The sequence below is a fragment of the Labrus mixtus genome, chromosome 7 (genome assembly GCF_963584025.1).
Source record: "Labrus mixtus chromosome 7, fLabMix1.1, whole genome shotgun sequence".
Lineage (NCBI taxonomy): Eukaryota > Metazoa > Chordata > Actinopteri > Labriformes > Labridae > Labrus > Labrus mixtus.
In genome coordinates, this window is record NC_083618.1 from 13,025,057 (window position 1) to 13,051,796 (window position 26,740).

At 40.0% G+C, this 26,740-nt stretch overlaps 2 protein-coding genes across 3 annotated transcripts in view; both read right to left on the minus strand.

The window, feature by feature from the left end:
- Positions 1 to 85: 85 nt before the first annotated feature.
- On the minus strand, positions 86 to 12,488 carry plch2b (phospholipase C, eta 2b). Its single transcript, XM_061043069.1, has 21 exons — positions 11,856 to 12,488; positions 10,661 to 10,807; positions 9,772 to 10,015; positions 9,466 to 9,595; positions 7,240 to 7,410; positions 5,791 to 5,884; positions 5,442 to 5,645; positions 5,221 to 5,341; positions 4,935 to 5,106; positions 4,692 to 4,805; positions 4,463 to 4,546; positions 4,265 to 4,362; positions 4,086 to 4,174; positions 3,790 to 3,975; positions 3,587 to 3,694; positions 3,388 to 3,512; positions 3,169 to 3,253; positions 2,953 to 3,099; positions 1,931 to 2,010; positions 760 to 1,837; positions 86 to 123 (listed from the first exon to the last, which is right to left on the minus strand). The coding sequence occupies exons 1-21, from the start codon at positions 12,199 to 12,201 to the stop codon at positions 119 to 121; spliced, it is 3,828 nt and encodes a 1,275-aa protein (XP_060899052.1). The 5' UTR covers positions 12,202 to 12,488; the 3' UTR covers positions 86 to 118.
- Positions 12,489 to 13,946: 1,458 nt separating this feature from the next.
- The window catches only part of skib (v-ski avian sarcoma viral oncogene homolog b), a 32,243-nt gene continuing 19,449 nt past the window's right edge, over positions 13,947 to 26,740 (minus strand). For both annotated transcript variants that reach the window (XM_061043070.1, XM_061043071.1), the window contains exons 2-7: positions 18,396 to 18,509; positions 18,050 to 18,153; positions 17,706 to 17,950; positions 17,070 to 17,344; positions 16,696 to 16,926; positions 13,947 to 16,077 (exon numbers count right to left, since the gene is read on the minus strand). In XM_061043070.1, coding sequence (XP_060899053.1) covers positions 15,856 to 16,077; positions 16,696 to 16,926; positions 17,070 to 17,344; positions 17,706 to 17,950; positions 18,050 to 18,153; positions 18,396 to 18,509 — 1,191 coding nt within the window. In that variant the 3' untranslated portion in view covers positions 13,947 to 15,855. The remainder of the gene's footprint in view (positions 16,078 to 16,695; positions 16,927 to 17,069; positions 17,345 to 17,705; positions 17,951 to 18,049; positions 18,154 to 18,395; positions 18,510 to 26,740) is intronic.

Below are 26,740 nucleotides of genomic sequence, written 5' to 3' on the forward strand. Positions count from 1 at the left end.
AAAATCAGAACTGCATTCTTCTTGTCTTCATCCTCCCAAACACACTCAGAGAGTTGTTGTGGTATTACTCGTCTTCTGATCGATGTTGTTGTCTTTGGATTCACAGATAAATGACAGTCTAATCTAAAAGACAAAAAAAACACATTTCAATTTTAAAGAGCAACTTTAGTTTTGTATCTGTAGTCCTTTTACTTTCACTTTTGCACATTTAGAGATCTTCTGATATGAATAGCAGTATTGGAAAAACCTCTGATACAGCAAAAATGCGGGGTAACCAGAGTTGGTGAGTACACCAGTTTGTGCATTCAACACCATCATTTATTAGCCCCTTATCAACTTATAAATCGATTTGTTACACTGGAAATCATAATTTCTTCTTATCCTCTTCATGGCAGTAGTCTCCACAGAAGGCTGTGCTGTAGTGCCACCATGTATGTAATGTGACACGTTTCTTTTTTTAAAAGCTGCCAATGAGAGATTATTTTTTCTCTATATTGCATAACAATAGCAAACACTGAAGTAGACTACTCTTTACTTACTTACTTATTACTTATTATTGTGTTCATTCAGAGATGACCTGCCACTTTTACATTCAGTTCAAGGCAGGACTTTTACATTTGAACATGTTTGGGATTGGCAGGTACACAAATTCAGGTTCCAGAATTGGTTTCAGTATTTAATCTGTCTCAGACTCAGTAAAGGAAAAAAATGCTGTTGAAACATCTCTATGTGAATGTGAATCAAACATCTATGACTTACCATTTAGAAAAAGTGGAGATTTACACCGAATCTCGCTCATCCTCCGGTCAAAAAGGGCCCTCATCTCTCTCTGCAGAGTGCCTTCATTTTGGTCTGTACTGTCTGGCACACCGGAGGACACAAATTCTAGGCTGTCTAAACTGCCTTCACTGCTGCTAGAAGAGCTGTCAGACAAGCAGAGGCCGTTGGGAATGGGCCTCACCCCGCTGCTGTAACTGCCCTCACTTTGTGCTCGCTGTGTCTGCCAGTGAAGAGTAGGTCTGCGGTTCACCATAGGAGTCTGCGGAGAGGAAATCTGTCTCCGGGGGCAACTGCGTGATCTGGCCTTTGTTTGTATCAGTGTGGATGGCAGAGGGGTGACTGGAGCCTCCAAGGTCCGTCTCACCCTGGGAGGGGAAGATGGTGGGATAAGTTGAGAAAATTTGGCCTCATACTGGCTCAGAGGCTCAGTCCTTGGCAGAGGAAGGGAAGCAGTCCAATTCTGAATCTCTGGTGGTTGCTCAGGTTCCAGAGAAATGTCCTTGACTGGCTGTTGCTCTGTTGGTAATTCCTCAAATTGTTCAGGCTGCTCTGGTTCAAGGGTGTCACTGGTCTCCTGCTCAGCACAGTTTGACTCTGGTTCATTCTCTAGCTCTTCTTCAATTCGATTATGGCTGTCGGGAGCAAGACCATCAGGATAAGAAGTGTGAAGAGTCTCAAAGTCAAAGCTATCTGCTCTGAAACAGGAAGAAGACCCCATGTGGTGGAAGTCAGTGGAGGACATCCGGCTGAAGATCCCTCTCCTTGTCTCTGGTGGTTCATGAATTTTAACTCTGTGAGCTCGCCTCAGTGGCTCACTGAGGGCCCCTTTGTGGATGGCAGCCTTGGCTGCTGGCCCGAGTACCAGAGGAGACATATCCCCATTCCAGCTTTCCTGAGAGATGGTGTCCAGATCCTTGCGAAAGTACAGAGAACGTCCATCCTCTGAGGACAGGACAGAGGAGTCCAGAGAGGTTTGTCTTTGTTGACCCTTTATGTGCTTCTTGGCTGCTTTTTGGATGTGTTTTCTGGCTGCATGCACCGCATTTGATGGTTTAATCTTTTTTTTTTTTAAAGACACAAAAAGTTTTAAGATAGAGTTGGAAGGCAGGCTGAAATTAAATTTGTTTATTTGTTATTCTTTAACACTTACCTTTCCTGTGTTGTCATTGATAGCCACGTGAACAAAGATGGACGACTCAGCCATTCCCTCCAGATAAACGTGCCGGAAACCTACAATTTTTGCATTAAAATCACATTAACCACATTAAGCCTTTTAGGTAAAAAAAAATAGACTGTGTAGAAGCGGTATGAACAATAGTAAGCTATAAACAATTTAATCAAAGTATAAACAGTTTAATATAGGGTAAATTTGTTTTGTATTGGGGTTCTGCAAAAACTGAAGAGATAAGTAAGGTTTTGGCTTCTCATCCACATTAAGAAATGCAAGCATGCTTAGGTGGCTAAGGGTTAAGGGTTTGATAAGAGTGGTGGTAGCTTGGCTAATGTTAACTAGTGTTCAGAATTGGTGCTGAAAAGCAAAACTATTTTTAATAAATGTTAGCAAAGCTAGCACATGCACCCTACAGTTTGTTAACTTCTTTGATGTTTTTTTTGTCTTGAGGGCTAGACATTTTGTTAAAGTTATTTAACTTCATTCAACTGGGTTAATTTAGTATATCTTACATCATAAATGTTAGCGGAGCAACAAATCAGCCCAGTAGAAAATGACTGTTAAGTACAACAGCTATGTTAACTGTTAATCTTTAAAAGTTACAGTTATCACTGAAAATGACATCAGAGGCAAATAAGTGGGTCTTTTTCAGTCCTTCAAAAAACAATTTATTTTCTTGTAGTATTGTGCCTTTGCATTTTATGTCTTGGCTGTTTGATCTATACAGAAAATAAGATGTAAAATATGATGCTACATTTTAAATAGTTTATTAAAGACTGATTTGTGTAACTTTTTCCGCTCATTGCAGCAACTTCTAAGGGTGTAGTCATCACATCACAGATAACACTAAAAATTAAAGAAAACTAGACAGCAAAAAAAGTGTGTCTTCTAAAATGCCAAACTTGTCATTAATCCCAACATTTTTTCCTCATTAGAGAAAATACTTTCACATTTAAAAAAAAAAAAATCTCTGCACTTTTATATGTCATCATGTGATGTACCTGGCAGCATACTGGTGAAAGCGACAGTCCTCTGCCCTATAAAATCTCGTCCAATAGGATCATGATCCCACACCTGGAAACGCACCAGGGCGAGCTGTGGCATTTGAATGTCGAAGACGAGGGTCTCCTCCCACATGGGGTTGAAACCTAAATGACAAAGGATGTTACACAGACTGATTTATGCATGTTTTATGCTAGGTATGGTATGTGCACTACCATTATCATCCACCACTCTGGTCTGCTGCTTGGAACAATCTACTGGTAGACCGATTATCTCCACCTCGACAAAGGGATCGATGATCTGGAAGTAGAAAAAAGGAGCCGCAGAAAAACACATAAGCCATGAAAAATTAAACAGGAAGGCTATGTGTTTTTGTTTTAAATGAGTCAGGTTCCTCAATGTTATAGTGTATATCTGGAGTATGCTGATGTCACCTCTCCTCTGTCTCCAAACATGGAGTCTTTGGGTTTCGGAAGTTGCTGTCCACTGATGATCTTCAGCACTAACTGAGTCTTTTTATGTCCTGCTAGAGGTTCCTCCATTGTTGGGTTAAAGGCAGCTGAGAAAAACAATGGAGGATGAATATCACCTAACAAAGTGACCATAACCTCTACTCATAGATTATTTACATACCTTTGCGCATGCACTTTGGCTTTAGAATGTACCCACAGTTTCCATTGGTTGAGAACTTGGCTCGATTCAGTTCAAGCATACGGCCCTCTGTTTGGTAATTCAATGCAACTAAAAGGAAAAATCAACCTATTCACTTGAAAGACCTACAGATTTTTAAAAAATGTCAAAAGTAGTCAGCATTGCAGACTTTCTGAGGGTCTTACCCATATGACATCCTGCATTCCAGTATGGCTGTGGGTTAAAGTTGCTTGAGTCCACCCTGTAGTTTGATGGGTACACTCTTAGAAGTTGCCGTTGGTTTAAACGGACCAACTCAGTCGGCTTCAGCTGTAAGATCTGGTTCATAACTGTCTCGTTTAAGGATGATACCTGCCAGCTGTTTGTAAACCCTGCATGACAGAAGAATACAGCATTAAAGTCCTCTCCATTGGCAACGTAACTCGTGCAATAAAAAAATATATATATTGTAGATTTATTGTTTGTTTGAAATACCCTTTACCTTGTGTTTCTATGTCATGAACTCTGACCGATTTTGTGTATTTGACCAGGTCAGACAGGGCTCTGGACAACCTCATTGTTTTCCTCTTCCTGCAGTGAGAGTTACAGTCATTTAGTACAAGTAAAGGGCTGATACTAATGGCATTAAATCGATTAAGCTACTTAAGTCTTAAGCCTTACTTGGGATGGTAAACAATTTGTGTCCTCTCCTTGCTGCTGTTACAGTCTGACTCGACATCAGTTGTTGCTATGTTTTTCGTCCTACTTCTCTTTTTCCTCTGAAAAAAAAAAAGCAGTAACTTTCACGCTTTCACTTTTTTTGTCTCCACAACCTTTCTGGGCCAGTGAAGTGTAGTATTTGCAGATGAAAAGGCTGACCTTTCGTTTGAAGCTCCTCATGATCGATCTGCCAAATCGCCTGTTCTTTTTGGTAGAATTGCCAGCGACAATGCTATTTCCATCCTAAAACAGTCAAACATAATGTGTTGATATCTATCTATCTATCTATCTACAGTGTATCTATCTAGCTATCTATCTATCTATCTATCTATCTATCTATCTATCTATCTATCTATCTATCTATCTATCTATCTATCGTTTCATTTGCCTGGGCATTATCATCATCTTCATCTTCTTCGTCTTCTTCCTCATCACCAGTATCTTCATCAGATACATCCCCCTCCTCTGCATCGGGATCAAGGTTTGCTGGCAGCTTTTTTCCCTATGACATTGATTTAATAATACAAGTCTTTTATTATGGATTATGGTGAGCTTTGTGCGCCTCTTCTTATCACTACTTTGACTTTTCAGCGCTGTATTTGCGGCACAAGTTTCTATAAAACAACTTTACCTTGACTAAAACTTTCCCTTTCAGGATCTCAGGTGACGGCAGCTTTTTGCATTCATTCACATTGACAGAAGAGAGATCCAGTTTATCTTGCAGTACCTCTTTCAGATACTCAGCCATTTTCTTCTGCTGAGGGACTGTACAGTGGTTCTCGATGGACAAGATCACTGGGTACCTAAGAGGAAACAGAGTCTTAAATGATACCTTCCTGCCAAAGCAGCGGTTATGATGTTTTACTGTGAAATCTTGACAAAAAAAACAAGTTTAAGTAAGAACCAAAAGCACATACTGTGACTTTGTGAAAGCATATTTGTTGATTGTTTCAACAACTTCTTTGAAGAGTATTTTGGATGTCAACGTGTAGCCGTGGTGAATAATGGGCTCCCCATCAGGCCCGTCCCAGCAGTCGACTGAGAAAGATAATGAGTAGACACAAAAGAGCAAAGGATGAGGAACGTCATAAAGTCAAAGTGATATGAACTGAAGTTCAGGTTTTTTCAGAGCCCTTACCCTCCACACAGCGACAGCCTGCCTGGAGAACATATGCGTACATTTCCACTCTAGACTGGGACAGCAGCTGGTCTCCTGTCAGGTATGTGTTGTGTGAGGTGGAAATGAAGTAGTTAGTCAGAGGCTGAGTCATGTCCTGGTTCACCTGATTGTGCTCAGGGTTAAAGATGTCACCTGCAGGACTCCTCATGAAGTTGGTAAAACCTGATGGACAAAAGTTTTAAACCATGAGGTCCTTGTATGTTGATGTGATGCCTTTTTCAGGAGTCCTACAGTATATCATGTTATTCATGCTTCTTAATTGTAATATGCATTGTCAAATATGTTATTGCAAGCAAGTCCTCCCTACCATCAATACCAAGTACCATACGCTGCAGGTTTTCAGGACATGGCTCAAACCTGGCCACTACATCAACTAGATAGTCTTTGGTCACGCCTCGCATCTGCAAATAAAGCAATGATAGGGATGTTATATGTTGTTTATCTGTTTAATTGCATCAGAGCTAAGCTTGGAAATTGTATATCATTTTTTATCACATTACATTTGAGAGCATCCATCCATCCATCCATCCATCCATCCATCCATCCATCCATCCATCCATCCATCCATACATTTTTTGGGACTAATACAGTAAAAGTAAATTATCCCAGACAGCCCTCTCCCAAACATTGTTTCTGAGCCGTTCCTGGGGCATCCCCAAATACTGCCAGGCTAGGTAGGATATATAATCCCTCGAGCAAGCTCTGGTTCTACCCTGGGGTCTCCTCCAAGTTTTAAAAGAGCCCTGCAAAAGTCTCCTAATCAGATGCTACCACAGCTGGCTCCTTTCCACATAAAGGAGGAGACTCTTGGTACAACACCCATATAACTGACAATACTAACTAACCTGATTGTCGATCTCACGATCCATTTCACCCCAACTCATAACACGTCTGCAAGATACTTCAACTTCTTTGTTTAAAGGATTCACCTGATTGAGCAGAGAACGATGAACTCATACTTTAAGGTAATGACTCTTGTGCTAACGACCCCACATTCAGTTGCAAACCACTGCTTGTTGGAGTTCAGTGTATGATGAAGCCAACAGAACTATATGCTAAAATCAGAGATTACATTTTGAGGTCCCCAAACTGGATATTCTTGGAACCCTGGCATGGCAAGTCAGTGACAAGGGACAACCCTTATCGAGGTCTAGCCGCCACTGGGTATTCAAATTTAGCCCTGCCCCTAAAACACAGCTCACTCTTATGTTATTGACCAGAGAGCCAAATAAACACTCACGGTACCCTATACTCAGTATACAGCAAAGGACAAAGTGAATACAGTCATAGGCCTTCTCCAAGTCTAGAAACAGAAGCAGACTGTGTGAACAAATTTCTATGACCACCTTGTGGACTTTAGTGGACCCCAGGAAGAGTAGTTGCAACTAAGGTAGTGGCTAATGGGGATCCAAATAAACAAATAAACCTACAGCAACCATGCAAGACATTAGAGCTTGTCCACTTCTTGGCCAGGATGAACTTCACATTGAGCCTCTGATATCGGAAGTTTGACAAACAGCTGGAGCCTTCTCTCCAGGGTGCTGACATAAACTTTAACCATGAGGTTGAGTAGCTGAATAACCTGAGAACTGGAGCACATTCTCTGGTGTATTTTTAAATGAATAAGTGAAAAATTGCAAACCGTCAAACTGGTCACATGTATTCTATATCCTGTAACATCCCTTCTGATGGCAATCTGGATCTGAAAAAGGACAAATGTGGCAACAAATAAATGAAACTACTGCATTTTCCCAACCTTCTGATCATTTTCCATGAAATGTGTAAGGTCTTGCAGATCCATGACTTCTTTCTGATTGCTGTTAGAGATGAGTATCAGGTAGAGGTCTCTGCGTGTTGAAATCATCTTGTAGAACGAACAGAATTCTTCAAAGCCCAGAGAGCCTTGGTTGTCATCTGTGTCTGCTTCCTACAGATAACAACAAATGTATCTTATGAGCAAGATATAATTCTCCCAGCATGTGTGCGCTGAATTTCAATAGCTAATTGTGATTAAACATATTTTGATCGCATGTTTGAGATTCTGTTATTTCACATTTAAAATTAATCATGGCTTTTGTTTTGAATTTTTGTACTTCCTTAAGCTCAGAATACTTTACTTGCTGTTTGAATCCAAGTCTGCTTTTATTTTTAAACAAAGTAAGGACCCTCTGGTAGATTGAAGGTTACAACATTAACTTAATTAGGAAAAAGGAACACGTTACAGATCAAAAACTAAATGAAAACAGCTAAAGCGGATGTCATAAGGTGGATGCCCCTTTTGACTCGTCAGCTGAGCCAACTGAGAGTTTTTTTCAAGTGAAATGAGACTTTCAAAGAAGCACCAGTGTCGTTCTTTTCCATCACTGTGACTACAGGGAGACACTGCAGAGGCTTATCCATGGTGTGCATCAAGGGAGAAAATAGCATGCGATTAATCGCAATAAAGAAAATGTATGCATTAATTTCTTCATCGGGATTAACGAGTTAATGCTGACAGCCCTAGTGGTTTAAGATAACCAATCTGCCAAAGACAATATCTACCACAATTCCCTTCTGAAGGATATATCTCTACCCCCATCAGATATCATAGCACTTGTACAGACTATAATAACAAGAGGGGAGGATGGAGAGCCACTGAACTATAGCAATATTGTAGCGCGGCTAAAGCCATCTGTTCGGCGGCAGCCATATGGCCTTGCTGTGGCACTGTCCTGCCAAAATTCTGTATATTTTTCGGCTGGCTCTTTCATCATATTCTATGACTGACAGGGAAGTGAGAAAAGCATTGGTCTCTTAAGGAAATGTTGCAGATTTTCCACCTTCCACTTTTTCTTTTCATTACACTCTGGAATCCTACTGCTACCAGTTCGCACAGTGGTGCCTACTCACACTAATGTGGACCCAATGAAGAATAGCTGAGCTGTAGGGTACAGCTAATGTGGATCCTAACAAATAAACAAATAAACACTACTTTGTGCTGAATAGCATTGTTTTAAGCCATAAACAGATTTAGTTTTTGACAGGTGGGTCAATGGCTTAATGGAAGGCTTGTTGTTGGTCTTTATTTTTGAGTCCATCACCCTGGTCTAGACTGATACAGTGTATCTCAACAAGTATTAAATGGATTACCATTAGATTTTGTACAGAAATTAATTGTACGCAAAGGATTCATATTACTGAATTCACCACTCAATACTTGTGACAGGTGTTGATCAGTGAAATTTCTTAACAGCTCCTGAATGGATTTCCATGACATCTGGTAAACTATTTCATGTTCCCCACAAGAAGAAACTTGATTACTGTGATCTTTGACTTTTCCTTTACTGCCACCATCATGAACAAATCTCCAAATTAATGACATTCCCCTCAGCCTTATCTGTTTCTTCTTTAAAAAGCAACAGGGACAATGTTAACATACTAAACAAAGACTGAGACCATGGTGACTTTTATACCCGCCAAACACCGACTTGTTAGCATTTTCATTGCTAGCATGCTATCATGCTGATATGCACAAAAGACACATACAACTGCTTTTCATAACTACAGCTTTACAGAGCTGGTAGCATTGCTGTGAAATTGAACAGAATGCAAATACAGTATTTGTCAAATAAGACTGCTGGCTGATACAACGTATTTTTACTCAGATCGAGTTGTTTTAGAGCTTAAGTAGAGCAACACACACATACAGCATGTCGCAGCTTACAGTAGATGCCTGTTCTAGCTTTCTGATTGGTTACATGGGCTGTCTATCTATCTGTACAATCCAATACATTGACAATTTTGTAGCCATGCAGCCACTAGTTAGGCAACACTTCCATTTTGGAGATATCACTAATAAAATATGAATAAATATGTAACACTGGTAACTTATGGCTGCTCAAGTTTCTCTGAGGGGACAATAAAGTGTATCGTATCGTATTGTAAGTACATTTAATTATCTGGCAGCTTGTCTTATTGAACCTTTTGTGAATACAAGACTTACTTGAAACATCTCTCTGACTTTCTGCTTGGGTAGATTCACATTCAGTTTGTGCAGCAGCTGATGAACCTCTCCGATGCTCAAGGTGCCATCTCCATTTTTGTCAGCTTCAGAGAAGGTCTGCTGTAACCACGTGAGGCTGCAGTTTAGGAAAAAACTAGGGAGGGTCATTATCTAGTCTATGTAATTCTGTCAGAATCTTTTCAACCCCTTTTATCATGTGTCAACCCCACCTTTAAATGTGCATAACAAGAAGTGTTATATTAGTAACAAAAAAGAATTAGGCATTAAAAACTGCATGAAGGATATTGATCCCGGGTGCGTTGCCTCCGGGCCAGAATGTCTTCATCACTGATGCCCGCCATGAGGTATTTCAGCCCAGTGATCCAGGTCCGGGCCTCCTCTGCGTTTGTGGTGACCAGGTCCAGGGACTTAACTCGCTCCCCGTAGTAAATGCTGAAGCAGCAGTTTGGGTCAAAGCGGTTGTCAGCGTACCGCCTGAAGATCTCAGATTTTTTCCCCTCACAGACTTCATGGATGGAATCGATAATTACTGAAAGAGATGATTAAGTAAGGGATAGTTCTTAGGATGTTTGTCGTGATCAGTGGCCCAGTGGATTGACTCTTGTTATGACTGATGTGAATTCTTCGTCTGTATTTTCAGATGGCTTATATTTTTCTGCCTTTCTAAGTTAGCTGTAGGGTAGCATACATTTTCTTTGTGCTTTTAAAAATGAAAATAAGATCTCAGCAGATTTACCATGGATTTTATACATGAAGGAGTTAGGTTCACCTGTAGCTCGTCAAAGCATATTATAAAACAAATCAAATAACTCTTTGAGATTCTTGTGTGACAGAAGAAAACTCAAGACACAGAGTACAATCAAATAAAGAAAAAACACTAACCACATACATTTACTTGATGAAATATTTGCCAAGTTTAACTCAATTCAAACCCCTTCACCAACAAGACCAATCTTCGGGGACGGTATAGGTGACGTTTTGTCTAATTAACAAAAAGGTTGCACCAATATCATAGGTTGACTGACAACAAGATACACCAGTAGGTTAATGTGTGAAAATGTAATGGAGATTAGTGATAGAGATTTTTTGAACTAATGATGGTAATTGGTTTTACAGAAATGACTGTGCTGTAAAAATAAATCTTTATTGGAACTTTAGAGTGGAGATGTCTCACTTTTGGCCTTGTCATTCTTCCTGGAGGGCCGCCACCTGATGCAGGACTTGTGTTCATCCAGGTAGAAGAAACGGACCAGTCCCTTTTTCTTCCCCTTCAGTTTGGACATCTGAGTGCCAGTCTGCATGGTGCACATACACCTCTCCACTACAGGTGAGCACAAGGAGACACATTATTAATGCAGAGTCAAATGGCTGTCACTCTTGATCATTCACAGGGATCATCACATTGTCATTAATTATGCCAACATTAGAGAGAGCTTGTGCAAGTCAATTACCCAGTGTGCGATGTAATAAGCAATGTATTATAATACAAAAAAGGCTTGATACTACCAGGCCATTTTACTCTAGTTTATGTGTGTCAAGCTTCCATATTGATTCATGAAAAGGGCTTTATTTTGTTGTACATTTTGCTTGGACAATATACAACGCATTAATTACTGCACGGTTTGATTTTAGGCAGGAAGAGATTGTGACAAACCCAAAGAAACCTCAAAACAAACAAGTCAAGTAGAGGTTTACCTTCAGGCACTTGTTTATGAGATTAAAGGCTGCGTCACACGGGGATTTAAGGAGCTGTATGTGTTTTAAATGTAAAATATGTGTCAATGATGAAAGGCCAAAGAGGGAAAAGATACACAACTCTGATATGACCTTTGCCTAAAAAACAAATCCACAAGTCTTTAGAAACCTAGCAATGTTTAAAATGATTTGTTCGCTCGCATTTCTAACAGTGTTTCAATGGTATGTGTACAGTCATTAATCTAAAATAGCTTATCAGATCCAACAATATTGATCCTATTTAGGTCATGGTGAAGTAGTTTGTTAGTTGTGTGCGCTGGGTTCAGTTAACCTTTGTTTGTAATCTGTGGCTCAGATGCATGTGACGCAACTTGGCACATCATTCAGGTTAATCCTAAAGGATTGTCTGCTGTCCATATGCCTGTTTGCTACTCATGGGCCTGCTTTACTCCACCCTGTATTATTGGACTTTCACACATTTAAGAAGCCTTTTCAAAGGAAAAAATGCAGTTAAACGTCTCAAACTTGCACATCCCGGTTTTGAATATCACATCATGTTATGTTAAAATATTTTTTTAAGACAACTTGTACTCCTGCCAAATAACATGTTGGCATGATTCTATAATTTCAGTGTTTAAATTAAAAGTATTTATTGAGTCCTTTGTGAGTCTTACCTATCTGACCCAGTCTCCATTTTGGCTGTGCGACCACACTGCCACCAATCCAGAAAAACTCTTCAGCGAGTCTGGAGATGGATGCTTTCTGCCAGAGTTTTGGGGAGGTCATAATGGACGGGCTCGGTGATCTTACTGGAGACGAGGCCTGTTTCCATTGAAGAGAGGAGCCGTTACCAAGCGAAGGGGACAACATTCCTGGTGACAGAGACCCTAAAGTCTGAAAGGGGGTCCTCTTGGGTGACAGAGAGGACAGTGGAGGGCTGCCACATGGAGACAGCGGTGCCATCGCTGGGCTGCTGTTCATCCCTAAACTGTGCATTTGAGTCCAACTCTCCTGTCCCATTCACACCACATGAGGAACCCACCTCCCCATAACTCTGCAGGGCTCTTCAGCCAAGTTTGTTGATAACACAGCTTCTCCTACAGCATATCCTCTTCTTCCAGTTGAAGTCTTCCCATACAGGATCAGGGAACAATAGCCAATTGCCAACAATAACCATCTTGAAGCTTCATTCCTCATCATTCCATGTCCAGTGATCCATTTTAGCAACCGCAGGTTCTTCTCTATTTACTTTATGTATGAGACACGGCTCACAGAGAAAGAGTGTGCAACACGTGTCAGTCACCTAATCTTCCCCGAGCTGTAATCCTGGAGTGAGGCTTCAGCCTTGCTTTCATGGAGGGATTTTCACGCAACCAGTAAGCCTCTGAAACAAGACAGTGGTATAGGAAGTGTGCCACTATTAGTTTTACTAAACTTAAGAAATCCTGTTCACACAGATTGAAATAGATATAATGGACTGCTTGCTGATTAACATCATTCTGATATAAATATTTAGGATTGAAGGTTCAAATGCATACTGGTGCATTTGGCAATGAACACAATTTTACCTTACTGTGTGCAATGATTTCCCCCTAGTGGCAACTGTGCGACTTAAAATGAATGCATAGTTTTGTTTTGATTTTGTACACCAAGTTACAGAATGTAATGAGTTCTACAAAATATGATGAAACATTTTATTTCAAGTTTTTGATTGTACTTAACATTGCTCCACACTCTACGGGTAAATCTGAACAGGTGATTTGATTATTTCACCTTGTTTCCTCTGCACAGAGAATACTTTCTATTTTTTAATTTGAATTCACTATACTGATGTGATATAATCAGGCTATCAGCATCAGCATCTAATTACAGCCTGAACTAGCAAAGATTTAAACAGCATTTATGAAGGAAAAAACAGCAGGTTAATTGATATTAGCTAATATACTGTATATCAGATTATTCAGCGACATTAGTTTGGATAAGGATGCCCTAGATCTACATTATTTGTAAGACAGGCCTTTTTAAAGATGAAATTGCGACATATTAGAAAATTACAAGAATTTATGTAAACGAAAAACTAACGAGGGTCGAAATAATTTCTGCTTCATCTTTGGAGATCTGATGCTCTGAAGGCTGACATGCTGTCACACTGTCCTGTCAAATAAACAACAAATAAACAACGTAACTTCCCTAAAGGACGTTTGACTAAGCAATTAAGGCCTGTGGCGTCATGATCAGGTTTTCCTACTGAGCAATCAACTGGCTCACCTGATACTTACTATACTTGCTGAGTCCTCTATATTTAGTCTACTCTAACTTTCCATCCCCTTTGACATTCTTCAGCAGGCTTTCATGTTTGCTCCAAAGTGATGCTTATTTTAGTTAACAAAATGTTTAGACAGCAAATTAATTTAATGCCTAATGCCAATAAATAAAGAGATTCATACCAAGTCATGCTTGTGACTGTGAGGCTCTTCTTAGCCTACATTGTTTCTTTGAGCTACATGCTAACATTAGCTGTCTAGGCGCTACAATGTTTGTTTTCTGTTCCTCATCTTAGCATGCAAAACTTTAAAAATAAGCAACAAACACAAAATACCAAATCATCAACCACACTATGGAAAATTTCATTATTTTAAATGATTGTAACATAAAAAGCCACAGCTATAGGTTTGGATGCAACACACTACAAGGTAAGATGAAGGAAGGATAAAAAAAATAAATGTATCATTGTGGTGAAAAAAAACAACACTTCTTAGAATCAATAGGATTGATTTAGATTTTAATGGGTATTATACACGTTTTCCAAAGGAAAAGAAAACATTGAAACAAGAGGCAAGTGAACCCCCACTTCCAAACCAAAACTACAACAGCATCAGCTAACAAAATGGATATTGCTATTACACTGTACCCAAGGAATACTGAGCGAGGGTATCATAATGATAAGACATAAAAGTGTTTCTTGGTTAAAATATACTTGAGCACCTATAAGGTTGAAACCATGAGTAGGTGTCGCTTCTACTCTATCTGACGAGGGAGCTGGAGGTGCAGAGATTTCAAATCCATTTTTCAGTTTTTTGTCTGTGGTGGAATATATACTCTATATTAAATCAAATAATTAAGATCTTTGTAAATAAACAAAATCAAGGGACAAATTATAATAAATTCTGTTGGGGTTTTGAGCCTAGAAAAACTAAAAACAGGTCAAATTCACAACCCATGGTGGTTTTATTTTCCTTGTTTAAACCAGCACCCATCCATTCTGCTCAATGCCCCGTGATTGCAACGATACTCAGGGACACAACTACAATATCAATTGTAGACTGCAAATATAGTTTCTTTTTGGTTTCAAGTAAGAGCAAAAATAATATTCATAATCAATTTAAGTCTGGAGCAAGCAAACATACCAACAAACATCTTATTTACAATATCATTGTATTTACATCAGATGATACTGAGGGGTGTTCTGTTTGAATTCAAAGTTCATGTTAACTCATGTTTTTGAAAACTGCGACGGGGAGTACAATGCACAATGCAAGGTTCTTTTCTTTAAAAAGTGCAATTCCTTTTCTTAAAGTAAAAAAATATATATCAATATTCTGTATATATGTAGAAATGTTGTTCATATAAACAGCATTTGTTGATTTAAGAGCCCTAAAACCAGTGACAAAAAAATGAATGCTTTCTTTTGATAGGCAGCAAATTATCTTAGAATATAAATTATGTTACAATAAAAATGTATAAGAAGTACCGCATTTGAACGAAAAACAGAAAGCTATTGACGTTTTCTTTTCTTTAAGGAGGGCATGTTTAGACTTGTTCGCACTAACATGGGTAAGAAGAATTACTATTTATCACATGGTTCTGTTGCAAAAAACATTACTGGAAAACAATGGTTAAACAACTAGTAAAGTTGCGTCATATTATTAAAAAGTAACACTTTCATAAAATATCTAGCATAAAACAGTGGTGGACCTGAAGGTAGCCCACGTAACCTCCAATACTTAAGGTTTATAAAATACAAAAGGTAGACAAGCTGGTATACATGCGTACATGTTTGTTTATGGATGTGTTTTTCTTGTCTGTGGAATAACAGTGCTGCGCAAGCAATATTTCTTAAAAAGTACATCCTCTACACAGTTATAAAAAGCAAGCTGATATTAAAAGTAAATAGTGGTAAACTGGTGTCTCTTGTTTCCAGTAGTCTGCAAGGACACCTTTGAGTGTACCAATATTTTGTGGCACCAAGAGATTCATTATCTGCTCATGTTTCACCAGGCGCAACATGTTTCTTCCCTTCATTTTCAAGTAGTGTTGTGTGGCTATATTTGCACATCTTTGAATAGCTTATACCAAAATAAAATCCTTGGACAGCATCAGGTATCTAATAGAGGGCTCTGACGTCACTGGAAAGATGAGTTCATCACTGAAGAAGCCTTTCTTAATATCACGCTCTAAATACATGCTCATATATCATGCTACTTTCCAGTTCATTTCATATAATTCATATATTGTCATTATAACATTGATTTATACTACATCGTATTATATTTGACAGATTTTTCCTCTAGAAAATGGACAAAGCATTTTGCTGAGTTTCTTTTTTTCCCCAACAGGAGGTGCAACAAGTGTTCATGTTATTGAGTCTCTTTCTCCGGTTGTGAATGTGCAACTCTAGGATCCATTGGTGTGCTGTGTGGTCCGTCTGTGTGCTTCTGTATTTGCGTCCTTGGAGTCTCCTGGGTGGTTGCTGTCAGTCTGCTGGAACAGCTGGGTTTGCAGGTCTTTGACAACGGTCTCCAGGCTCTGCCGGGCTTCTCTCTCCTGCTGAAGCTCCTGTCTCAGCTGCTCACGGTCAGCCTCTGCCTGCTGTAGCTGCACATGCAACTCTTCAATCTGCAAAACACAATGCAGACAGCAGTTAGTACTGATAAAGTACACCAATGTGGTAAAAGATTAAAGGGGACATATTATGAAAAATCCACTTCTACAGTGTTTTTGAGCATATATCTGGGTAACCTGAGTGTCTACCGACCCACAAAATGTGAAATAAACCCATCCAGTCCTTTGTTTGTAGTCTGTATAAGTCTTACAACACAGAGAAATGTGCTCCATTTCAAATTTGCTCAACTTGTGATGTCACAAACTGGATTCTGGTAAAAAAAAAATACCCTCCCCTCCCCGCTTAGAACAACACTTTTGGGCAGGTCTGCCATTTTTATTCTTGCTACAGAGGAGTGATGTCTACCGGGAAAACTCAGGGGGGGCTCATTGCATTTAAAGAGACACACACCCCAAAACGGAGCGTTCTGAGAGAGCTGGTTTATACAGGGTCACAAACCTCCTCTGGTGCTTGATTCATGTTATATTTTGACCAAAGCACAGCACAGATGTTTCATTTAGACCACAGGGGACTGTTTGAAAAGGGGGGAAAAGTGGGATAATATGTCCTCTTTAAACAACACCTAATAACTATATAGTATTAGCTTTGGTGAATATGGGTAGACATCTTACCTGAGAGGAGTATTTAACACGGAGACGTTCAGCCTCGCAGCCTTTGTCACAAACTCGTTGCTCTCTCTGTCTCTCCAACTCTCTCTTCAGTCGCCCACAAGACTCCTCTGCATCCCTCATCTTCCTCTCCCAATCCACACGAAGGCGTTCTATCTCCTTTCGTAGGTTGCGCTTGGCTTCTATGGCCTCACGGAGACGGCCTTTCTTTGCAACCCTCACAAACTCCAATTCCTGTAGAAACATTACAATCAATACAAGTTCTAAACTTCAGAAATGTATAATAAATAAAAATGACAATAAATATAATGTAAAAAACGTCAGAAATATTAATTCATTCTTTTCCCACAGTAGTACACAAAGACGCCATGTGCTACCTGCTGAAGGCTGCGTTTAGCTTGCACAGCAGATGCCAGTTTTTCTTCCTGCTTCACTCTTATTCTGATGATCTCCTGCAGAACTTTTTCCCTGGCCTCTTTGGTATCCATGCCGCCATTTATCATCTGCCTCACGGTATCCATCTCAGAGCACTGGCTCCCCGACAGCCAGGCAGGTCCCTCCTGAGGTCGAGTGGCGCTCTGAGGGCTCAGAGTCTGCGACACACTGGTGGAGGCCGACGGAGGAGAAGTAATGGTGGGAGCTGTCACTGGACCTGAGGGAGACAATTATAACATTATCAATACAGAAATGAGTTACATCACAATCCTAACCCACCCTCTGGTAACTGCAGGGGTAACTCCTTCAAGTTGGAATCACTGTAATAATATACTTTCTTAACATTTTCCATCATTAACTGAGGATACATTATTTCTCCTGTATTTCTTCCATTCAACACCAGGTGGCAGAGTTGCACAGGAATCTCTCTGAACCAGCTCTGCTGTGGCTTTTTTCCACAAGAGGCTTACTTTGTAATATAAATTGTGAATGTAAATCTGTGTCTTAATTAACTGACTTTTGTTGAGTTACATTTTTCTTCTTCTCTGGATTGTTACAAAATGAATGGTAGCACTCACGATCGTCACAGTCATCCACATCAATCTCTCCATCTGTGTCCATGTCTTCGGGTATGTTGGCGGTGCTTGAGGGTGCTGGTTTCACGGCAGGTTGTGCATCACCATTAGACAGCTCCTGTGGCGGCCTGGAAACGGCTAAAGGCCCCCTGCCAGGAGCATCGCTGTCCCTGGGATGGACTGGAGGGGCCAGGGGAGCTTGTGTCAGATTGGGAGCTGCCAAAGTCTCGTGAGCCTTTGAATGGGACCTGAGAATGTAATATGGGTACATTTAAGGCATTTAATTGGTTGATTTAAAAAATATTATTTTTCTAAACAAAAAGTGCCACTGTCCGTAGATGACTCACCTCTCCATTTCATTTTGAGAGACTGGTTTGTCTTTTTCTACGGATTTAGGGGACCAGGGACGGAAAGCAGAGGGCCGCTGTTTCAGTTGGACCTGCTTCAGATCCTGGAAAAATGAAAAAAGAAACTGCATAAATTCACAGTAAGATATCGCCAAAAAAATGAAATAATCCATGAAGAGCACTCAAAGGCCTCTCCTCATGTGACGAGACGAAATGACGAGAGGTCTTGCATAGATGATAATGTGATGATTCAAAAGGACAAAGGCTTTGATGTCACCCTTTTGACCCTTGAGCTTAACCACAAATCAGTTTTCACACTAATTACATGGAATCGCAGAAAGCAAACCTTGTGTGCAGACTTTGACAGCGATTGTAACCAGTCAGGTTTCCTGTCTTTGTCAGCTGATGGAGATAGTAGTTTGTCAAATTTGGACCTCTTGGCTGGAGCTGGGCTGGGCGACTGAGGACAGAAGAGACAGCACACAGTTAATCATCACAATCCTTGCAAAGATAAAATGCAGATATTACACCATAGAGTACAATGGATATTTCAAGAGCCCACAACTTCTAAAAATGCTCCTGTGTGCCTGTAAATGCCAATATTTACAAGAAGTGTATGTCTGAACATGATGTGACTTTTTTTTTTACAATTCCAGCTCAGTGACAAAGAAAACAAAGTAGGGAAATTAGATTAACAGAAAATAATTAACAAAAAGACATGGAGGACAGTAGATGCATCTGTGTAAGCATTCAGATTTTGAGCTTGGCATGTCTACATGTTTGTCTATGTGTTGGGTGTGTGTGTGTGTGTGTGTGTGTGTGTGTGTGTGTGTGTGTGTGTGTGTGTGTGTGTGTGTGTGTGTGTGTGTGTGTGTGTGTGTGTGTGTGTGTGTGTGTGTGTTTGTGTGTCTGTGTGTGTGTGCGTGCGTGAGCAGGGCTTTGAGCTGAGCAGACACTCAAGCTGGTCTGGCTGGCAGCCAGCAGGGCTACATTGCTCCCTGCCAGGCAGAAGAGGCGCCATCAGGTGGAGCAGATCGACTGCCTGAACCACAGAAATATTGCAATATAGAGACAGAGGGAGACAAATTAAAGTAATTGCACTCAGCTCTGACAGACAATCGAGTTGAAGTGTTCAGGGAGGGTTTGCATGTTAACGCAGGGCTACAGAGTCATGAAATATAAGAGTGAGACCGCACTGAGAAAACCTGAGGGAAGCATCTGCCTTGTTATGTGCCATAAAATACTGAATCTGCAGTGCACCCACATTGTATATATTGTATGTCTGCGTGTGTGTGGCAAACAGTAAGAGCATGTGTTGAGTTGCTAACCTCCTCAGCCCTCAGGTCTGCACTTGTCAGACAGGGGATATGTTTACCTGGACAGGCGTCGAGGCCGGCACAGACCTGCCTGCTACTCTCTTACTCACTACTATGATATTCTGCCTCCAGGAATGGCAAACACTCCCATCTCCTGCTCGTCTGTGTTTGCGATTCAGGACAAATGATGATTACTCTATCTACTTAGAAAATCTTCAATGGAGAACACTCCTGAGGGCCTGCATGTAGTTGTGAAACCTTATTCGCAGTTTAGTGTAATCACATCAGGATGGAAATGAATGACAAACCTCATTCAGCATTAAGCAAAAAAAACTGGCTGGTAAAGGAACAGCTTCTCTACACAAAACAGACACTGTGTGTGTGTGTGTGTGTGTGTGTGTGTGTGTGTGTGTGTGTGTGTGTGTGTGTGTGTGTGTGTGTGTGTGTGTGTGTGTGTGTGTGTGTGTGTGTTTGATCTTACGAGCAGCTATGGGAGGGAGTTGGTGGGTGGTTGACAGTCGACATGTATGTGTGTGTGTGTAGGAGTGTGTGTGTCAGATGTAAGTCAGGTCTACCTAAAATACAGAAACTGAAACTTGCTGTAGAGTTAAAAGAAAATCAGTTGACAAATAAGCTAACAGGAAAGTCTACTACATGTTTTTTGTATAATCAAGGAGTTATTGTTAAGGTAATTCACGAAGTAAAATGACTTATAAAATGTTAATACATCATCTGTTTAAAAACAGATCAATTTGGTGACTCTTGTGAATTTGTTGATTGTATATTGCTTTTTCTTAAATTAAGAATGTTTTTATCGACTTCTTCACAAGGTATCAACTAAATGTCTTATAGCTGCTTTCAACTTCATTATATATTTATCATGACCACATTATAGCTAAAATAATATGTGAAGTGTATAGGATGTTGATCCATAACTAAATGATATAACATTTTTTAAATTGAACTCAGCATCATGAGATATACATAACATGTCTGTCTGGACACTCCCCTCACGTCTCTATGACTCACCAATGTCTTTACCTGTCTAACCAGTAGCTACAGTATAGCTACTGGTGTATACACACACACACACACACCCATTCTCTCTCTCTCTCAAACAAACACACACACACACACACACACACACACACACACACACACACACACACACACACACACACACACACACACACACACACACACACACACACACACACACACACACACACACACACACACACACACACAGCATTCTGTTTAGTTTTGCTTCTGTACTGTAGGTTAAGTCTTTTAACCCAGACCCCTGCTGACTCTTTCCTGCTTAGCAATGATGACTCGACCTCTCACCTGCCTGACTCAGGGCCATTGGTTTTCTAGGAGCCGCTGCAGTGCTGTAATCAGACCTTGTAATTACTGACATGACTGTTGTTTTCCTGACAAAGGATGTCTGCCTGTCTGGTACTATTTCTACCCTGAGGTTTGCATCTCCAGGAAGGCAATGAGTGCTAGACATAATAGAGTCAGAAAACAGACACTCCCAGACACCACAAGGGACCTGCTGGCTAAATCTGACACTGACCTCACAGGAGAGCAGCCGCACGGGCTTAACTTGCCACCACATCATAGACATAGCATGGACAAGGAGTCATAACACCCTTCTGCACATCCTACTGCTTAGCAGGTCCCACTGAGCCAGATGATAGGACATCCCTCTCCCCCCCTCTCTCTCTCACTGCTAAGAGAGGGAGACTTCCTCTGAGGAGTTTGCTTTGGCCCAGTCCCCTGTGGGAACTGAGTCTTGAGTGGGGGGAGGGGGGGTGAGACCACAGAGGAAGCACTGAGCTGAAGGAATGTATACTTGAAGGCCAAGTACAGCCTCTCCTTTAAGACTCCATTCAAGCATTGCCCTTTTCAACTCGCTATTGTATGATATTTCTTTGAGGTGCTGTAATGAGGGAGCTTTTCAAAGCAAACCTGTAGGCTAAACAGGGTCTAATAGCAGCTGGGCAGGGGCAGAACTGCTTTATTTTTTAAAATTAGGACCATATAATGGCATGGTAATACCGGGATAAACCCTGTCTATTTTCATGCTGGCATGGCGGATAATCAGAGAGAAACACAGCACATGGCAAACATATCAATATCTGTTCTAAAAGCAGAGCATTTGACCTGCTTGAAGAATAATTGGTCGATATGGTGCTAACTGGAGCATGATGTCGATTGAACGGTTATTTCACTTGAACATGGAGCTAATCAACAATATTTTTTTAATTGAACTTCACATAATTTTAACTTCAATCACCATCAGTGACATCTGTTTCAAAACATGGAGGCGAGATGACTCAATGTGGAGGATCGTTAATCAATCCTCTGGCTGCTCGCTGTGTTTGTATAGATTCCTAAAGAGTTAACCTTTATGATGAGTGTAAAATAGTATAGTATATTGCACAGTATTGTCAGGAATCTAGCAATGTGATAAGTATCAAAATACAGGGTTACGATTCAATAAATTGTGAAACATAGTGATACCATAAGCATGGCAATTAAATTCTTAAAAAAAAAAAAAAAAAAAAACGTATTTAAGGGAAACATTTATAGGACAAAACACACTACCATATGCATGTGATCTGATTTTAAAAGGTTAACTCTACTAAAGTAAGAACATTTGAATCAGTTTCTATCACTGTCCCTGTAACGTGTAACATCATGGCACTAGTTGTTGTGCTTCCTCAGCAATAGAACTAAAGTAATACTTGTGATAATCAATATGATACCACAATGCACGACATGAAGATACTCAGATTTACTCACTCACACCCTTCACATCTGTACTACAAATGTGAAGGGTCAACTAGAAACATGTAACAGTGTTAGGTAGCCTGGGTGTTATCACCTCAACACACTAGATATGATATTGTGAAACTGTGAGTGTTAGATGTGGGTATATGGATTTTTTTCACTGCAATGAGGCTAGCTGTTTTTGTCCTGTTTCTAATGTCTGTGCTAAGCTAAGCTAACCCACTGCAAAGCATTAGCTTCATATTTCTCTTACAGACATCAGAGTGGTATCAGTCTTTGCAACAATTAAGCTAATAAGTCCACAAATTATTGGACTATTGCTCTTCTAACCTTAACTTTCTTTATGTTATCTTGACATATTTTGAATGTGCTGTATGTTGGGTTAGGGTTAAGGTTACTTATAAAAAGTAAATTGTCGAGGAATGAAAACATGGTGCAGCACTCATCTAGCGAGACAAAAATAGTTCCTCGGGCAACAGTCATACAATACCAATGCATGCTGCATGATAGCATGGCATTAAGAAAAGTGCACAGCAACAAGACACAACAGTTTCAGATTACAGCCTCCTTTCCCGTCCTAAAGCCCTGAATGTAATCCTCAGATCGACATGTGCTTAGTGGGGCGCTGTCTCACTCAAGGGCACAGCAACTGGCACTGCTCGCTCACGGTAACAGCCTTAGTTGGAAGTGAGAGAATACTAGTTTCAGTAACATGACGCCTGCGCTCGGTGTGGATGTTCACAGGGATGCCTCAAGCTTTCTATTCAATTCTTGTTGCACAAATTGTACGACGGCCCCGTGATTTATATTAAGCACTGTGGTCACTTTCTAACAGCTGGGGGAAAATTATTGGTGGCTGCCCAGAATATCACTGAAACTCCATCCCTATACTTCTCACAAATACAGCTCAAGATCTCATTTCCCCATGCTAAATCTTAGCTTAATTTCTCAGTATATTCTGTCTCCATCCAGACTGAGGATATATTTTAGATGTGGCTCAACTGAGCTCTGGCTGTATATCAATCAATCAAACTTTATTTATAAAGCACCTTCAGACAAATTTGATTGCAGGTCAAACTGCTTTACAGGGTAGTGAGAAAGTGATTGAGAATAGGTAGTTTGTTTAAAAATGATTTAGAGACAAACGCACACCAATACGAATTTAACAACATAACGTTAAAATTAAAGATGGATGATAAAGAGACGAGACATAAAACATAAATAATAATTGAACACGGACAAATAATCAGCAAAATTGTTAATAAAATATAGTAAAATAATGTTAAAAATAATTTGAAACATGTAATAATGAAAACACATTTCTAAAATGATAAAGGTGGATTAAAATAAGATTAAAAAAAACTAATTCTCTTGATGATTAGAAAAATATAAATACTAACAACGACTTTACATTTTGTGAATAGACACACGCGAGAGCTGCAGGGCTTGGCATAAGGACGGCATTACAGTAAAGCTTATTGGATTGCCCTAATTGTCCTTAGGATTGGGATCTGATGAGGACTGAGGCGGACGCAGGTCAAGCTGCTGTATCTGAAGGTCGAAAATATCTCATCAGGTCTGCACGACTTGACACATATCTTCAAGACAGGATGCTTAGGCAGTGTTCCTGTTTGTAAACCATTTATAAAGGGAGCTGTGTGTGGGAAATTCTTGCTCAAGCTGATCTAGTGTTAGGGTTCTTCATACAGAACATTTTTATATATACTGTATATGTGCCGTCATTTATCTGCCACTTTTATTCTATAAAAGTTTCTCCCCGTTTCTTTTCATTATATTTTACTTGCTTAAGCCAATGAAGTCATATAAATAATAAAGGCTCTTGTACCTTCCTTCTGATTCAAATTATTTTGTATTTTAGTGCACATCGTCCAAAGACAAAAGTGGTGATTTCACCGAATACATTTTTTGCCTCCTGTTTAGAGATTTCTCAAAATAATGAAAGACTGCATATGCATGTTGAAGTGTAGACATTCTGCCTATGTGAGACGTTTTGTGTGATTCATTTCACACAATGCAACAATACATCGTGCCCAAACTCAAACTACAACTATTAAGCCGCACAAAACTCTACTTAATCTTTTAATGACATGTTTCATTTCTAGTCTCTGCATCATGAAAAAACCTGTTCCTGACTGACATGTATCTCCTGCGTGTGCATGAACAGAGATCACCTCGTCGGTGAGAGCAAACAAAAAGAAAGATTACTGTACAATTGCACTGCGAGGAATGAATTCCACTTCAGGTCCAAACACGGCAACCATAACAATGTGAACATGCCCGCCTTCCTTTTCTTACAGTATGATGGCAGTCCAAATCACTGCTCTGACATAGATGAACACCTCACAGTATGAAGACCTAATAAGTTATTTAATAAGTTATTTCAACAGACACAGAAACCCAAGACCAAAGGACACGAACAGATATCCCAGCAGATTAGACATTATTAGCATGAGCATGTTTGGTATGGCTGTGAGGAAAAGTTATCTTAGGAAATGAAACGTGCTCTCTGTATGGTGTATTTATGGCTTCACATAGCGCTAAATTCAGCAGATAGTTTGTCTGAGCCTCCCTGTTACACTGTTTGAATACAAGAATTTAACTTCACACTGCTGCAGGATCTGAGCGAAGACACAAAGCTGCGTCTGCAAACCAATAAAGCCAGAAAACACACACACACACACACACACACACACACACACACACACACACACACACACACACACACACACAGAAACTGTCCTACACACGAACACACACAATGCCTTTATGCTTCCATTCACATTTAGCACACATATAATGTAAGAGCAGCTGCACTGCTAACCAGGGGGCTGGAGGGGATGAAGGTTAAAGACATGTGTATTATAGAATTTAATATAGTGTTCCTGAACAGTTAAATCTATTCTTACTCCAAATGTCTTCATGACACTTCAAGAAAAAAAACATGAAGAAGGAAAAGACGTAAGGTTCTCGGACTCAAATTTGTGAGAAAATTAGGTTTTGGTGCCACCAAATGAATTGAATTAAAGAATGTAAGCAAAACAAACATCAGAAGCAGACTTATTCTTTATGCCTTTCGTCTGTTCTAAAAACCACAAATCAATCTATACAGATACAATTCCCTATATATCCATGCAGCCGTGTTTGACAGCGTTCGTGTTGCTGCATCCTGCTCTCTTTCATACATGTGTGCGTGCATTCACACAACTTGATCTCTGTAGTGCAGCCGTGCCAGGGCCATTTTTGCCATGCAAGCTTAATCCCCAAGCTTAAGCGTTACACCGAGTGACTGTCTGGTTCTCTGCCGGACATGCATCACTGTGAATTACCATGATTTTAAACTAACTTTTGAAGTTGAAACATTACTTTTGACCATAATGAGACATTTTGTGATATTCTATCAGGTTATAGGAAAAAATACCTCTTGACAATAATGACACAAAAGTGCTTTGAATAAGTAGCTTATTTTGGCAATCCAAACAAGTTTTTCTTGTTTTTTTGTCATCTATTATTAAATAAACACTATGCACATCCCTTAGATGATGACAAAATAGATTTTTTTTTTTTTTTATGACAAACATTAAGAATAATAACACAACATGTTGTTCCTCTGTCAAGATACTTTCTTCAGTGTTTCAATTTCGACAAGGGGCATTTCTTTTGCTTTTGCAGGAAATAGAACAAACTTAACTTGAAGATGCAGCAACATGAAATATGGCCCTCAAAAAGTCAAATCTTTTAGCCATTCCAACTTTTTTCATAGCGCATATTCTTATGTCAGGGATGATCCCAAGAAAGATTAAAATGGAATCATAAAAATTGAAATAGAGGAAGTTGAGACATCGGAATTTTAAGTCCTCAGTACAATCCTACTTTTCCCATAATGCAATTCAACTGCACTAGTTAAAGCCTCAGCCTCAAATAAAGGTTTTCTTTCAATGTCTCTTTAGACCAAAGAAAATTGACCAAGAGCCAAAAAGACTAAAAGTGAAATGACATTTCTGTGTAGAAATTCTTTGAGAAAATCATATCAGGAAAAAAGAAAAGAAAAGAGGAATTGTTGTCTAAATTGTTAGTTTGTGATGGGATAGTAATTATAAAGACAAGTACAACATCTTTGGTTTGTTGCTGATAAAAAGCAGCTCTGTTCCCTCTGAGCCATGTGTGTTAACAAACCCTCCTGTCATCAGAGGTCTCATGTCTGCAGACTGAAAACCTTGGTTTGTCACTGATAAGCCCATCCCCGCCTGCACGCAGGGAAGTGTGCGCCGTTCTCGCTGTTAGCATGCTCCCCCTCTGCTCTACAACGAGACAGCAAGTCCAGTGTCTGACTGGCTAGGTTTTAATCCCACAGATTAATACTAATGCCACGGCAAAGAAGGCCGAAAGACGATTAAAATGTCACTGGATAACCTCTCCACAACCCAAACAGTAACAGCTTGGAATACACACACCATTATATCACAGGCAGTACCTGGTACTGGACGCCTCCTCTGCACCTCCCTCACAGGGCAGGAGGAGGCTGATGGAGGGAAGGAGCTGACAGTGACTGCTAGTT

What these genes read in the sequence shown, in the direction of transcription:
- plch2b (XM_061043069.1), bottom strand. Translation starts at nt 12,201, where the DNA reads ATGGGACAGGAGAGTTGGACTCAAATGCACAGTTTAGGGATGAACAGC. An exon ending in AAGTCAGAGAGATGTTTCAA is followed by an intron (nt 7,411 to 9,465) that starts GTAAGTCTTGTA and finishes TGTTATCTGTAG; the next exon opens with GAAGCAGACACAGATGACAA. An exon ending in GAATGCAGGATGTCATATGG is followed by an intron (nt 3,695 to 3,789) that starts GTAAGACCCTCA and finishes TTTTCCTTTTAG; the next exon opens with TTGCATTGAATTACCAAACA.